Raw genomic sequence first — 16111 nt, forward strand, 5'->3', positions numbered from 1 at the left:
AAGCAGGAGGGCCCAGTGTGAGTGAGAAGACGCCGCCCACAAACAGGCGTGCTCAGTCCTCCCGAGGCTGGGCAGGTGCCCACCATGGCTCCACTTTCCTTCTCCCAGGCCCACGGTGTCCGCTGCCGTTCAACACACTGGAGGTGGTTGGTGGAACAATCCTGTGTGAGACAGCCTCGGGCCCCACAGGGGCTGCCATCCAGCAGTGCCAATTGCTGTGCCGCCAGGGCTCCCGGAGCGTGTTTCCAACGGAGCCATTGATATGTAGCCTGCAGAGCAGACGCTGGGAGTCACAGCTGCCTCAGCCCTGGGCCTGCCAACGTGAGTGGCCTCAGGGCGTCTATCCTGCACCCCACTCCCTCTCAGGGCTAGGGCTGGGACTGAGATGTGGAGGCATGGTTGCTCCATTTTCCCACCCGAATGTATCATGTTCATGGTAAGCCAGGTGGCACCAAGAGGTGAGAGGGAGTCCCATGGAGCATTTTCTTCTAGAAAGAGCAGATGTCCTTCACAGACCGACCCCTGGAGTTAGGCTTTCTTTGTGCCTTCTCTGGAACCATCTGTTCCTTGAGAGAATTGGCATCCTTCCAACTTTCTTGGGCTGTCCTGGATTCAGGAAGAATACTGGGCAGGTCAGTGCTCCAACAGCTGTATAGGTGGCTGACATGCTCAGAGCTGCTCTCCCAGCCTCTGAGTGACCCTGCACCATCGGCCTCTCCCCAAGACCACCTTGACTTCCAGGGCTAATGCCTGGCTTAGCAGGGGGCCCTGGACTCTGCTCCAAGTAGGGCATCATCCTGATTGCTGGAACCTGTGTAAGTTTCGGCCCTCTTTCCCAGTGCTCTGACCAGAGCTTCCTTTGCCTTGTCACATACTGAACCCACTCTGGGACCTGGCACTTTGTCCACCCAGTGCAGTGGGAAGGGAATCTGGGAGGGAGACCAAGATCCTGGGACTTTCAACCCTAATATTCTCCAGAATTCTTAACATGAGGTCTTAACGTGAAGGAATCTGGGAGGGAGACCAAGATCCTGGGACTGTCACAAGGCTCTGGGTGGATGCCAGAGTGTCAAGGAGAACATTTGTTGCAAAGCACTGTGGGCTATAGAGGGTGCCCATCCAGAAAATTCAAGATGTGATTTGGATAAACAATGGCCTGTCACTTTGGCTATGCTGAAATCGAGACCAGGATGGTCACAATTGACCCTAGAGCAAAGGACTTTGGGGAAAAGAGGCACAAACCTTGAGCTCCTGAAGTTGAATGCAAGCTGCTGTGCATGATTGTTCAGGTTGTGCACTGAACAGCCTTAGAGAATGCCATTCACTCCCATTAACTATGATGTCTGTTCTCAGCCTGAAAAACCATATAGAGTGGCCCTGTCTGTATGCAATATGTCATGGAAGATTTTCCAAGGAGAATGTCCAGGACCCCAAAATGTAAAGCACCCTGGTTTGGAGGATGAGGCAGGACTGAGCTTTCTGTGAGGATGCTCAGTAATTTCAGAGACAAGCTGTTATGCTGGAAAGTACTTAGACTCAGAATGACAATGCAAATGGCAGTGCTTGTGTGTTTCCAGCTAAATGAGGAAGGGTTATTTTTGCAGGGGAAAACCTAAATAAAGAAAATAACTCCTTAGGCCTGTTGCCTCTGTCTGCTGACCTCTGGTGCTTGCCTGCAGGGCCCCAGCTGTGGCAGACCATCCAGACCCAAGGGCACTTTCAGCTCCAGCTCCCGCCGGACAAGATGTGCAGTGCTGACTATGCGGGTTTGCTGCAGGCTTTCCAGGTTTTCATATTGGATGAGCTGACTGCCCGCGGCTTCTGCCAGATCCAGGTATGTGCCTGACCTTCCCCACAGTGAGGGCTTGGACTGAACTCAGGGTTACCATGTCAGAAAACCTGAGGGCTCACATTAAGCTGAGGGTTTGAGTTCAACCCTCACTATTCTATCAATGTGCAAACTGATACCCAGAAATGGGAAGTAGTTTGGCCAAGGTTAATTACATAGCAGCAGAGGCAGAATCCATACCCATTTCATCATTGGCCATTCTTTCTACATAAAGATGTCAAACATTTACTGAGCACTTAATATGGGCATCCTGTGGTATTAATTAGCTAATGCAATCCTCATAGGGACTTTATTATTATTGCTATTGTGCATATGAGGAAAATGAAGACCAGAGAGCTGGAAGACTTGTTCCAGAGTCATACAACCAGGAGAAGGTAGGGCCAGGCTGGCTGACTTGATCACAGAGCTGTGATCACTGTGTAGCACCTCCACCACCCATAGAGAAAGAGCTTGGGAACATGGGGCAGGAAGGCTAAAACCTCACGGTATACTCTGCGCACCACAGTGTTAGATGTGTTTCTTAACAAACCCGAGAGGAGGCATTATGGATCCTCCCAGGAAGAAGAGAATATTGCATGCCACCTGGAAAGGCATCCCACCGTACAAAATAGAATTTTTCAGCTGTGTAACACATGAGGGCTTTGGTTATTTGAAGTCACAAGTGTTTAAAGAAGGAGTCTTTAAAGTTGCTCAGTTAAATAAATCATTTTTTTCTGCTCAAAGTTTGTTAAATCTTCAGAGCAACTCATTTTTGGGACCTCATGTTAAGAATTTTGGAGAACATTAGGGTTGAGTATCATATAAATTATTTAAAAAATAAAAGAAGAATTTTGGAGAACACACTTTTTACAAAACAATACACAGAGATTACTGATGTTAAAACAAACAGAGGCATGAATAGACTGTCCTTTTATTCAAGGAAATACACTCACAACAGTGTCAGTGATGCCTATTAATTATTGGGTGCCGTGTTTGTGGTGCCATGCTAGAAGCTCTACATTCTTTGCCTGTAATCATCACAGCACCCTGCTTGGTGGGTATCAGTAGCCTTCAATTTACAAGTGAATTAACTAAACATAAGGTGAGTTAGTTGTCCGAGATTTCTCATCCCTTAATAAGTCCCGGTCTATCTAGACCAAATTCATTGATTCGTTCATTCATTCATTCGTTCACTCATTCCTACATTTAACAGATATTTGAGTGCCTATTACAGGCTAAGCACATATTTAGGCACTGAGGATAATTGAAGGTAAATAAAGCCAATACTAGTTAGAGTGGTTAGGACAGATTTTAATCAGGAATGTATTATTGCAGTGGAGAAAAGAGTTCATCATGAACTGAACTCAACCTCAGTTTGTGCAGAGGTAACTGGGCATTTTAAAAGGAGAATGAGGGAATGGGGGTGGTAAACAGGGGGTTCAGTAGCATCAGGAAAGCGAAAGATTTAAAAAAAGCAGGAAAGGGAGTTAGTCCATGTAAAACCCATCTGGGTTTACTAACTGGTACTATTGCAGCCTCCCACAGAGGCTGGAGACAGGGGCCTTATCTTCAAGTGTTTACTGGAACTAACAGTGAATTCTCTTGGCAGTCTTAAGTTTTCTAGACAGGCACTTTAAGAGGGGCTAAGGTCTTCCCAGGGGTCTGGCCTTGAGCTGTTAGAAACAATGTTAGTGCTCGTTCAAGTCTTTTGAGTTCAAGGCTGAGGTCTAGTAAGAGGGCTCAGAGGAGCCTAGCTAGAGTTTGGTTCGCGACAGAGTCTTCAGGATGCAGCAGTGAACGAGATCACCTCTTTGTTCTTTGGGAAGATGGCACTAAACAAGTACCTGTCAGGTAAAGGTAACAGCTATGAGGGGAAATAAGGCAGGCTGGGCCTTGCTTGAGAGGGAAGATGGTGAGATGAGAGGGGTTTTACATAGAAAGGTCAGGGAGAGGCCTCCAAGAGGTGCTATTGGAAGGGACGGGAGTGAGGTAAGGCTGAGGGCCTGTGAGTTCTGGGGGAGAGGAACCCCTGCAGAGGAAATAGAAGGTCAGAGTTTCTGTGATGGTTACATACTTAGTGTGAGCCATAAAATTGAGGGAACCAGTATGGGTGAGCAGAGCAAAAGAGGGAACTGCAAATTGGGGTGTGCATGTTGAAAATGGCTCAAGGCCTTGTTGGCTGTGGCTAGGATGGTGAGTTTTATTCTGCATGTGATGGGACATCACTGAAGTTGAGAAAGTGACAGGATGATTAGAGTTTTACACTTTTCTTCAGCTACTGTATAGAGGGTAGACTTTGAGGGGTTCAAGGTAGGAGCAGGGATCCTCACTGAAGCCTGGGGCCAGGCGGCAGTGCAGAACATGAGAAGCAGCGGGAATCTTGACATATTAGGACCACAGAGCCCACAGGACTGGGTAGTAGGTGATGCGTCATGGGAAGATGGAGGTGTTGAGGATGACTAAGTTTTGGATGCAGGGAATGACTGAAGACATGTGTTTTCAACATGGGGAAATTAAATCCCATGCAGAAAGGAGTAAAATGTTCTGTAATTCAGGGGATTGGAGAGCTGAGGACCATGCTGAAGACAGAGATAAGGTCAGGAGGAAGTTGGGCAGGGACCTAGTCCTAATGGCTTCCTAAACAAGGTGTCAGGGTATGACCATGAGACAGAGAACTTCTAAGGTCAGAGCTTCTAAGAAGGGAGTCGTATTCTTCAGAAGGAGGAGATGATACATAGACTTTCAAGTCAGATAGATCTGGCTCCAAACCTTGGCTCCAGCACTCCTCCCAGTGTGACCTGGGCCTTTCCCAGGCTTGGCAAGTCTCAGTCAATCATCTGTGAAATGGGGTTAGGAAAACCCACCTTGAAGGGTCAGGTTAAGTGAGATAACATACAGATCCAAAACTTTTTCTCTTTACCCTTTATTGAGAGCTAAGGAGGTTGTTAGTGGAGTTTTGAATCCCGGCTGTACCACCTACTGGCTGTGGGATCTTAGGCAGTTTCTCAGTCTCTCAGAGGCAAATTCTCCATCTGGAATGTGGGGTAATGAGAGTCCCAACTCCATAGACTTGTTTTGGAGATTAAACTAGCTAATATGTTTAAAACACTTCACACAGGGCCTGATGAATAAAACATGTTCAAAAATCGTGCCACAGTGCCTTCTGAGAATACTTCTGGGAATAAGCCCCTGGCACACAGCAGGCTGTCATTAAATGACAACTATATGAACACCCCACATCCATGTTTTCACTTTCACCAGGGGTGTGGCACTGGGTATGGCACGTAGTAAGGTCTGGGTGCCATGGCCGTTGGGATGGATGGCATGCTGACATTCAGGCTTCGTATGCATTGGAGCCCCGGGGCTGGCTTTCAGGGCACTGTCTGCATTCTGAAGAAGGTAGATGAGGCCTTTTGTGGTGAAGGCTGAGGGCCAGGGCCACATCAACTCTGAATTACTCATTGGTGACAGAGTTCACTTTCCTTCTGGAACCCTCCATTCACTCTCTAGGCACCCAAGTTTTGATAAACTGACTTTCCCTTGGGCTTTATATAAACTTTCTTGGAATTTACCTTTTGCCATCTTTTGAATTCTTGTGTCCCCCCGAAATTCATATCCAAACCATAATCCCCAACATGATAGTATTAGGGGATTTTGTGTTAGGTCATGAGGGTGCAGCCCTCATGAATGGGGTTAGTGTCCTTATAAAAGAGACCCCAGAGAGATCCTTGCCCCTTCCACCATGTGAGAACACAGTGAGAAGACAGACATTTATGAAGAGAACCTTCACCACATATGACTGGCATCTTGATCTTGGACTTCTCAGCCTCCAGAACTATGAGAAATAAAGTTCTGTTGTAGACACCCAGTCTGTGGTATTTCATTATAGTCATCCAAATGCACTAAGATACCCTTTGAAAGAGACTGATATGAAGAGGGAGAGATGAAGCTTGTGTTCAACCCTGGACCAAAGCCTGGCACTGTCATTGGGCTAACAGGTCTCACAACCATCCATCTTTCTCCCCAACCTTGAGGAGCCTGCAGTACATCACTCACAGACATTCAGGGGGCACAACTCAGCCACACTTAGGCTGGGAGGAGAGACCAGGCTGCGTAACCAACATTGAGGAGCTGGTGGATGCTATAGGGGTTCAGAGGTGTCCCACTGAATGTATGTATGGTGAAGACATTTGCAGAGTTGGCTAAAGTTGTTTCACCAGTGAAATATGGTGACTGGTCTTTGGATGCATGGAGCCCTGCTCTTCCTCCACTTATACCTCTGTACACCATGTGACCAGGGCAGGTTATTTAACTTCTCTGAATCTTGTTTTCCTCAGGTGTGGAAAAGGGGGTCACATTCCTTGACCCCCTGAAGTAGGGTTGGAGAAGGATTGAAGGAAGTAACATAAGCCAAGTTCTGGTTCCTGGTGTGGACCCAACAAAACTAGCTTCCTACTCTGTGTTCTTGAGCTGAAAGTGTCTGTCTTCTTGTAGGTGAAGACTTTTGGCACCCCGGTTTCCATTCCTGTCTGCGACAACTCCTCTGTGCAGGTGGGATGTCTGACCAGGGAGCATTTAGGAGTGAATGTTACATGGAAATCACGGCTTGAGGACATCCCAGTGGCCTCTCTTCCTGACTTACATGACATTGGTATGTTTTTATGTGGTGGTACCTAGAATAAGCCATGCAGCCTTTCTGAGTCTCAGTTTTCTCATCTGCCAAATGGAGCTAGTGAAGAAGCCCATGATGTCTTCCTGTGAAGATTATAGGGAGAGCTAATTATTTAAAAATATATAGTAATCGATAGAGTTCTTGCCAATCATTCACTAGAGTTAAATAATGTCAACAAAGAGCCTGGTTCTGTGTCATGAACATCTTCTGATACTTCTCTTGATTTTTCTGCGTGCAGAGGTGAAACAGAATGTGTGAAGGGGACAGCAGTGTGGGCTGGGGGAGTCTTTATTGGTTTTTAACTTATGTCTCGTCCACTTTGAATTGTAAAGCGTTTCAGACCACTTGTACCATTTAAAACAGGGCAGTGATGATATGGATGAGTCAACAGAGGAGAGAGAAAAGAAGAATGGATTTTATGATAGCTACTGTGGACATGTGCCATGTTCAGCTCTGAGCTTTCTGGTAGGGTAGGAAAGAGCCTGTACATTTATGGCAAGAGAATGGGAGGCAACTCCATTTTCTCTTCCACCATCCGGCAGCTAAACATCCAGGGGCGGGATTGGCTGGAGTTTGCCCTCTGTTCTATAAGGAAAAACTTCTGGAAAATGTTGCCAGGAAGGAGATTGCATCTCTATCATTCACTAGTTCTCAGGATAATAATCCTCTAAATAATAATTCAGGAGCATTATGAATTCTCTGGGAGCCCCAGCATTGTGAGTTAGGGGCCCCCTTCTATCTTTCTCCAAAGGGAGCCTGGATAATATGGGTATGTTGGGAGCTGCTAAAGCATGAGATGTTTATTGCTTGTTTCAATCTTGAGGCAGCGAGATTGGAGGCCATGGACTGGCTCTACAGTAGCTTGTTACAGACAGAATGTTTGCTGTGTGCAGGGATCTGCCCCAGCTCCTGGCATGGTGTTCGCCTGCTTTCTTCCTAGGAACTACTTATCATTTGACAGCTGGAGCCCTCTCAGTGTTTAGCTAAACACTGAGGCAGAAGGCCCAGTTGCCTCTTCAAGTCCTTGCTTTCTTTTTGAGTGGCCACTTCACACGCATTCTCTCCTAGGACCCTCACCTAGTGCAAAGAGAGCCATTCCCAAGCCATTTTTCAGATGGGAAAACTGAGGCTCAGAGATGTTCAGTGCCTCGTTAAGGGTTGAGGTGGATGAGTATCTGGATCTTGCACCTTAGACTAGTGACTGAAGACGTGATCTCCTATGCCAATGTAGGTTGCATTGGTGCCACAGAAATGGCAGGAGCCAGGAGATCTGGGTTGGAGTCCCTACTTGTGCTTCTGACTCCTGGGTGACCTTGAGTCAGTCCATCCACTTCTCTGAGCCTCAGTTCCTCCCTCTATAAAATGAGACACCACATGATGCCTATGTCTCATTTTAGCCTGAATATTCTAGGTGTCTCTGCCCCCTTGATCCTCCCTGGCCCTTGCAGAGAACAGTGGGGGTGACCTCTACCTTATCCTGTGTCTTACAGAGAGAGCCTTGGTGGGCAAGGATCTCCTTGGGCGCTTCACAGATCTGATCCAGAGTGGCTCCTTCCAGCTTCATCTGGATTCCAAGACATTCCCAGCAGACACCACCATCCGCTTCCTCCAAGGGGACCACTTTGGCACCTCTCCCAGGACATGGTTTGGGTGCCTGGAAGGATTCTACCAAGTCTTGACAAGTGAGGCCAGTCAGGACGGACTGGGATGTGGTAGGTCCACTCTGTCTCTGGACGTCTCCTGTGGCGCCGTGTAAGGCTTTGGGAAAGGCCACTTCAGCACTGGAGAGAGGCTACTCTGGACATCCAGGGCTGAGAATTATCCATGTAGTTAATGGATGGGCATTCATCAGCCCAGGGCTTTAAAACTCAGGGAAAGTGGTTCCTAATGGAGGTTCACTTGGGTTGCTCTTGCCTTGCCTGTAAGTAGTTTGGGGGCCATTCCTAACAGAAATGTGATGCAGATTCCTTTAATGGAAGTTGTATTAGTTTCCTGTTGCTGCCATAGTAAATGACCAAAAATTTTGTGGCAGAAAACAATACAGATGTATTGTCTTACAGTTCTATAGGTTTGAATTACAATGCAGGCATCACTGGGCTAAAACCCAGCTGTTGGCAGGGCCCGCACCACTCCTGGAGGCCCCTGGGGAAATCTGTTTCCTCACCTTTTCCACTTTCTTGAGGTTGTCCACATATCTTGACTGGTGGCTTCCTTTCTTGCTCATCAAACCAACAATGTTTTTGCTTTCTGACCCCTCTTCCCTGGTCACATCTCCTCTGACTCTCTTTCACCTCCAAGGACCTTAGAACTACACACAGCTGCATGATTCAGGATACTCACCTTATTCTGAGGTCAGCCAATTAGTGACCTTAATTCCATCTGCACCAGTAATTTCCCTTTGCCATGTAAGCTAACATATTCACAGACTCTGAGAACTGGGACATGGATATCTTTGGGGGGACCTTTGTCATGTCTACCACTGAAGATTCAAAGGTCTCCTGATGAAAAGCCTTCCTCCTGTGTGGGTTGAGATAGAAAGACATTTTTATGGAGCTAGAGAAAGAGAAGATGTTTCTCAGTTATTTTTTTTCAATTATTTATATTGGTCGCAACACAAAAGTCAAATGGCCTTTCCTTTTCTGAAATCTATGCCAAATTGTAAATTCCACATTGGATTTAAGATGCAGCTAAATCCTAACACGGAAAACAGAAACACAACCACTTCCCACTAGCATTGATGGAGAATTCAGCAGTTCAAATTCACCTGCACAAACATTTAACTCTCACAGTAACCCCTGGGGGCAGGTCTTTTCCTCATTTGACAAAGAAGCTGGGGTTCAGATTAAATGAGATTGGGCATCTGTCGTGCCCGGAGTGGGGCTGACACAGAGGAGGGACTCTAGCTCACCTAACTGTTTAATAGAGGGTGAGTAAGCCCAGGTCCTCTGGGACCAGAGCCTGTGATCTTTCTTTCCATTCCGTCAGAGCTGCCCAAACCAAGGGGACAAGAAACAGAAGCAGGAGTGGATGGTGACACCTCAGAGTGGGTGAAACAGGGTTGTGAAGAGGGAGAGTCACATAAAAAGCACCTGCCCCCATGTTGACAGAATTTTTCGTGAAAAGCCCTTGGCTTCAATGCCTGATGCTGAACTAGCAGGGGTGAACATGTGTGTGTGGTGTGTGTATGAGTGTGTGAGTGTGTATGTGTGTTGGTGTATGCGTGTATATGTGTGTGAGCACATGTACATACATGTGCATGCATGTGTGTGTGTATGGTGTGTGTATATGTGTGTGATGTACATATGTATGTGTGTGAGTATGTTTGTGTTTCTGTCTGTATGAATGTGTATGTGTCTCTGTGTGTATGCACACGTGTGTGCATGTACATTTATATGTTGTGTGTGTGCATGTTGGGAGCAGGGGCTGCAGGAGCCTGCTTTCATAGCTGCCCCAGGTGATGTACCACGGGGGGTCTGGAAGCAGCCCCAGGAGGCTCCTTGGCCTCAGGGGTGCCCTCTGCAGACAGAGATGGAGGTAAAGGGAAAGCAGAGAACCTGCGTTGACTCTGTCTTCAAGGAAGTTCTATCCCCTCTGGGTGTCTTCCTTTCCATCCTCCACAACACACAGGTAAAATAAAGGGGTTGGCCTAGAAACCTGGTCCCAAGGTTCCTTCTAGGAAGCTCAATTATCAGTTCCTGTCAACAAGGAGATGGGAGGGACCGCTCAGCTCAACTTTGCCTGAAGGGTAAAGAGTAGGGCCTGGGAATCAGCAACTGGCATCAGGGCATGGGGCTTCCTAGGTGCCCTGTGGGAGTCACAGGATGGGGCACAGGGAAGAGACTGCATGGAGACCTTGCCCAGGACACGCTTGGACTGGAACAGGACTCAGCAAACCTTTCCTGTAAAGGGCCAGATGGCGATGTTTTAAGCATTGGGGGCCATACTGTCTCTGTCTGAGTGACTCAACCCAGCCATTGTGGGGAGAAATGTATGGCTGTGCTCCAATAAAACTTTATTTACCAAAACAGAAGGTGAGCCGAATTTGGCTCATGGGCTGTGGTTTGCCAGTCCTGCTCTAGATAAACCTACACTCATCTTCCAGCTGCTGCAGCCTTTAACTGACTCGAAAGGACTTGTCAATCACACCACACAGCCCCATCCCCTTACTCCTAAGGGTTGGAAAGACCCAGAATGGAAGTCTCAAAAGCAGCACCAAAAGCCCTGAATTTTCTTCAGCATCAGTTCTAGTACCTGTCCCTTACTGAGTTTTTGATATGTGTGTGGCCTTACTAGCATTTTACTATCCAGACTCAGGTGTTATTAATTCTGTCTTATGCACAAGGAACCGAGGGGCCTATAGTGCTACACAGCATTAGGAAACTGCTCTGTGAAGTCAGGTGGACTCGGGTTCGAGTCCTGACTCCAACACTTTCTCATTGTGGATCCTGGAGAAAGTCCATTATTCTCACTAGGCATCTTCTGAAAAATAGGGATAATAATACCTATTGCATGGGGTAATATCTATTGCTGTTTAGATCGCATGAAATAATGCAGAGCATGGCACTTAGTAAACTCTTGGCAAATGGTTTGTTGTGAAAATTGGCGGTGCTGAGATCTAAATCCAGCTCTGTCTGCCTCCAAGTTCTTTGTTCTGTCTTCTGCCTCACACATCTCCCTTCTCAACAAGGAGGTTCTTGGTGAAATCACACCGTCTCATTCTTGTATCTATTCTTATTGGCACTTTTCCCTCAAAAACACAGCTGTGATGTTACAAGGCAGAGCACTGTCCTGTGGCAATAAATCAGATTTCTCTGTATCATCCTGGGGGAGGGCCAATAGGATGGCCCCCTCGGAGGGCAGTGACTCAGAGGGCCGGTAGGAAAGTCCATCCCTCGTGACTAATGTAGGCACAGTAGCCTTGATCCAGGGAATTGGCGATGGCCAGGGAGCAGAGACTGTGTTTGCATCCCTGATGGAGTCACTTTTGTTCACCCTCTTGCCTCAAGTCAGCTATATGGCTTCTCCTTGAAATTACCTGCTAGCAACCTTCATAGCAGATTAGTTTATGAAGGAGAATAACTGATAAATTATCTATATTTTTTCATATTCCATTCTGGATGATATTAACTTTCACTCATTCACTATAATTTATTCTAATAGAGCTGGTTCCCTATGGATTTTTTTCCTGAACCAATTATGCCTGCTTGCCTTCCTTTCTCCCTTCATTCCTTCCTTCCCTCCCTTCCTCCCTCCCTCCCTCGTTGCTTCGTTCCTTCCCTCCCTCCCTCTCTCCTTCCTTCCTTCCTTCCTTCCTTCCTTCCTTCCTTCCTTCCTTCCCTTCCTTCCTTTTTTTTCTTCTTTCCTGTAATTCATCTAAACTTTCAAAATATTATATACCATGTTACACTCTCAAGGAGAGGCAAAAAACAAAGCTCCACTCTCAAGGCAGTCACAGCCTGGTTGGGGAGAGGTCAGTGAGTATTCAGCTGGATCATCCTGTGAAGAAGCCTGTTACATCCCAGCCAGGGTGGTCAGGGCAGGTGTGCTGGGGTAGGAAATGCTGGTGGAAGTCTTGAAAGGTGAGGAGGAATCGTTGCTTAGGCAAGAGCAGACAGAAGGTAGTGCATATTCGTGTGTGCGCGCGCGCGCGCGTGTGTGTGTGTGTACCTGTGCTGAGGGTGCTAAAGTGAGGAAGAACATTCCAGAAAGATTAGTATAAATGCAGGGAGTCAAGAAGTTGCAGACTCTTTGGAAACAGTGCTCATAATTTGTACAGCTGGGGAATGGGGTGCGTGGGGAATGTGACAGGAGGTGGGACCAGAGAGACAGGGACAGGCCAGGAGAGGCCTTGGAGCACAGCAAGGGGAGTGGGCTGGAGATGGGACCATGGAAGGATATTAAGTTGGAGAGTGAAAGGACCAGGTGTGGGCTGAGCCACCTTCTGAAGGGGTGGAGGACCTTTACGGTTCTTCACAGATGTTTTTCTTCAGCAGAAATGTGACTGTCACTGTTGGGGGGTTTGTGGACAAGGGTTCGCAGGAGGGGTGGCTTGACCCTAAAGCTTTGTGAGACTCTCAAACTCAAATAGGTATAACTGTCTTATTTTATTAGGCTGGTGCAAAAGTAATTGTGGTTTTTGCAATTTATTTTAGTTGCAAAAACCACAATTACTTTTGCACCAGCTTAATATGAAGGAGGGGTCTGAGGCTAAAGGATTTGCCAGTGATTGCAAGGGATTTAACTGATGGTCAGCACCTTTTGGTGGCAGTGGGCCCAATGGTCTTAAGAGAGCCCCTTCTCCTGAGGGAAGGTTGACAATAAGGCAGCCATGGTCTCATTCTGACTTAGAAACATGCTCTTTTGGGTGGAAAAGACTTGACGTCAGAGATGGAGAGAACCAGTGGGAGGAAACAGCGCGTGCATTCCCTAAGCTCAGACAAGAGTTTGGGACCTGTGGGGTTTGCAGCAGAAGTTAAGTCCCAGCTCTCTCATTTCTGCTAGTTCCCCGCACCTTGGCTTTTGGAGGCTGGGCAATGTAGGCTGGCCGAAAGGCTTTTGTTTTCCTTCAGCAGTGAATTTGGAGGCCACTTGAAAAAAGGCCACAGTTCTGGGGTTGAAATGCTAGAGATAATCATCACCAACTTGACTCATAGAAGTAATGAAACTCCACTCTCGGAAGGAGGATATTAATTGCTCTGGGCAGACCAAAAAACACACTGTTCAGTTTCCAAGATGTGGCTCGAGTTTCTGATTTACTCAGAAATGCCAGCTACACACGCAGACCAGAGATAGTAGTTGCTAAATCAACATTGGCTCCATCTCAGCACATCCCACTCAGTGGTACTGACTTCTCTGCCAGAGGGAGGTGGCTGGATTGGAGGAAGGAACAAAGACTTTGGTTTGGAGATGAGTGAATGGAGTTCAGATCTCACCTCTGACACCTCACTGCTTGGCCAGCCTTAACCTTGAGCCTCAGTTCTCTCTAGTCTGATATGGAGATGATAACTTCCTCATAGGGTTGTGAGAAAAACACATTAAAACATCTGCACTGCACTTGGCATATTCTATAATTTTAATTTCCCACTGCCCTTTGCTGAAAAGCATACTAGGAAGTCATGCATGGATGTCTGAGGCTGAGCTTTCTCAACTGTGAAATGGGGATGAAATACAGACTTTCCATAGGAGTGATGTATTAATGTATGTAACAGGGCAATAGACTAAGTGCTGCCAATAGTGGGCGGGATTTTAGCTTCCACCTTTTACTGGGTAAAAGCTCACTTCTTCTGGAAGTTATTGGCAAACTCTCAAGAACACAACTCTGAACCAAGAAACAAAGTAAAACAACCCCCCACTTTATTTTACCCATATTTGAAATCCCTGTCTGACCCTCTCATCTCCTACTAGCATGTCACTTCCTGGACAGCAGGAAGCTCGCTTAACTTCTTCACAGCTGCTTCCCTGCTTCTTAGAGTCTGACACACAGTAGGTTCTCAGTGGACGTTTGTTAAATGAATGAGCTCTTGAACTGGTTTGAGGATTTCCTGTACCCCGTGTGTTCCGGGATTGTAACTGTGAAGCATGTGTCTTGATTTTTAACATCATTTCTCTGTTTGTTTTTTTCTAGTTAAGTGTCCTGAAGGAAGCTATTCCCAAGATGAGGAATGCATTCCTTGTCCAGTTGGATTCTACCAAGAACAGGCAGGGAGCTTGGCCTGTGTCCCATGTCCTGCGGGCAGAATGACCATTTCTGCCGGAGCTTTCAGCCAGACTCACTGTAAGTTCTGTGGGGTGCTTCTTTGAAAGAGAAGACCTGCAATGAAATGGAACACAACAGAATTTCCCAATCTCTGCACTATTGACATTTTGGGACAGATGATTCTTTGTGCAGGGTTGGCCTGGGCCTGGTAGGATATTTAGTAGCATCAGTAGCTCTCAGATGCCAGTAGCACCCCTCCCTAAATTGTGACAGTCAAACATGTCTCCAGACATTGCCAAATGTCTCTTGGGTGGAAACGGCAGGGAGAGCAAAATTACCCACCTGTGAGAACTATTGGGTACACAACATAATAATCAAAGGGGTCACCGTCTTTGAATACTTACCCACTGGCGGGCTCTGGGTGGCTTTACCTGTGTTGCCTCATTCAATACTCCCAATACCTCTTCTAGTATTAGTAGCCCAACTTTTACAGATAAGAAAGCTAAGACTCCAAGAAAAGAAACTTAGTCAAAGTCATTCAGCTAATGGATGATGTAACTGGTCTTTGATCTTGGTTTTATCTGATTCTGAAACTTCTGATTTTTGTAAGTCAACCTTATCAGATTGAAAAATGGAAGATATTTTCCACCTATAGTCATTACTGCTATGTAGCTCATCTTCCTTTTCTGTTGCATGAATTTGCCAGGACTGTATGTACGTATGGCCTTCCCATATGTCACGTGATTTCACTCGACCTATTTACTTAATAGTCCCCTGGGTATTGTTGGGTTTTTTTTCCTAGCAAAGACCCATAACTTGCATCTCTTCTTGTTAGTCTGAAACTGTGTCAATGTGAGGGAAACTGTTGTGCTTACAATCTAAATGATTTCTAGAATTTTTAAACAAGTCATCAGAAAAGATCAAGATACTTTGTTTGCTCAGGGCAGTTTCCTGGTCAGGAAAGCAGTGGTAATAGGACAATAATTCCAATAAAATAAAAGTAAAAGGAATTTTACGGGCTGGGAGTCAGGCATTCTTCCTAGAGAATAAACTCTTCACTGGGAAAATAGAGTGTCCTTGACATCTGGACGTCACCCTCAGTTTGTGCACAGTGACTTGAGTACTTGTAGTTTGAGGTGACTTGAAGTGCTATCAAAATACCCGAGAGGCACTTTCTTAAAAGAAGATGAATGTAGTGTGCTGAGCCTTGTTTATGGATGGGATATGACAGAAATGTCAGGGAATAGAGGATGCAGGTTGAGGCTTGCGCCAGCCAGACCAGGTTTGATCACCACTGGCACTGTGACCTAGGCCAAGCCACCTTCCTCTTCTGAATGTCAGCTCCCTCATGTATGAGATGGAGTCAATGATACCTCACTCACAGAGTGGTAATAAAGGGTGTCTTAGGTTAGGCTGCTATTGCAAATTACCCTACACTGGGTTGCCTAAACAACACATTTATTTCACACAGTTCTACAGGCTGGAAGTCTGAGGTCAGGGTGCCCATATGATTGGGTTCTTGTTGAAGGCTCTCTACCTGTTTATGTTCTCACATGGCCTTTGCTTGGTACATACACAGAGGAAGAGAGAGAAAAATCTCCTATTCTCCTCTTTCTAATAACGGCATTAACCACATCATGGGGGCTGCACCCTCATGGCCTCATCTAAACCTAATTACTTTCCAAAAGCCTCACCTCGAAATACCGTCACACTGGGGATTAGAGCTTCAATATATAAATTTGGTAGGAGAAGGACATAAACAGTCAGTCTGTAGCAAAGTGAAATCAAAACGTTTAGCATAAACAATAAGCATTTATTCCCCACCCATTTTGGGGGTGAGCATTGACTGCATTTTCATGCAGTAGTAGAGGGCTGTGTTGAATCATTGCCATTCTCCCAAACACCTTCCCTGAGC

The 16111-nt window shown here is 46.4% G+C and overlaps 1 protein-coding gene across 1 annotated transcript in view; it reads left to right on the forward strand.

Moving 5' to 3' along the window:
- Positions 1-16111, forward strand: part of TG (thyroglobulin) — a 272355-nt gene that overhangs the window by 38495 nt on the left and 217749 nt on the right. The window contains exons 17-21 of the mRNA XM_023223651.2: positions 109-321; positions 1680-1834; positions 6323-6479; positions 7991-8212; positions 14125-14274. Coding sequence (XP_023079419.2) covers positions 109-321; positions 1680-1834; positions 6323-6479; positions 7991-8212; positions 14125-14274 — 897 coding nt within the window. The remainder of the gene's footprint in view (positions 1-108; positions 322-1679; positions 1835-6322; positions 6480-7990; positions 8213-14124; positions 14275-16111) is intronic.

The sequence above is a fragment of the Piliocolobus tephrosceles genome, chromosome 7 (genome assembly GCF_002776525.5).
Source record: "Piliocolobus tephrosceles isolate RC106 chromosome 7, ASM277652v3, whole genome shotgun sequence".
NCBI classification, from domain to species: domain Eukaryota; kingdom Metazoa; phylum Chordata; class Mammalia; order Primates; family Cercopithecidae; genus Piliocolobus; species Piliocolobus tephrosceles.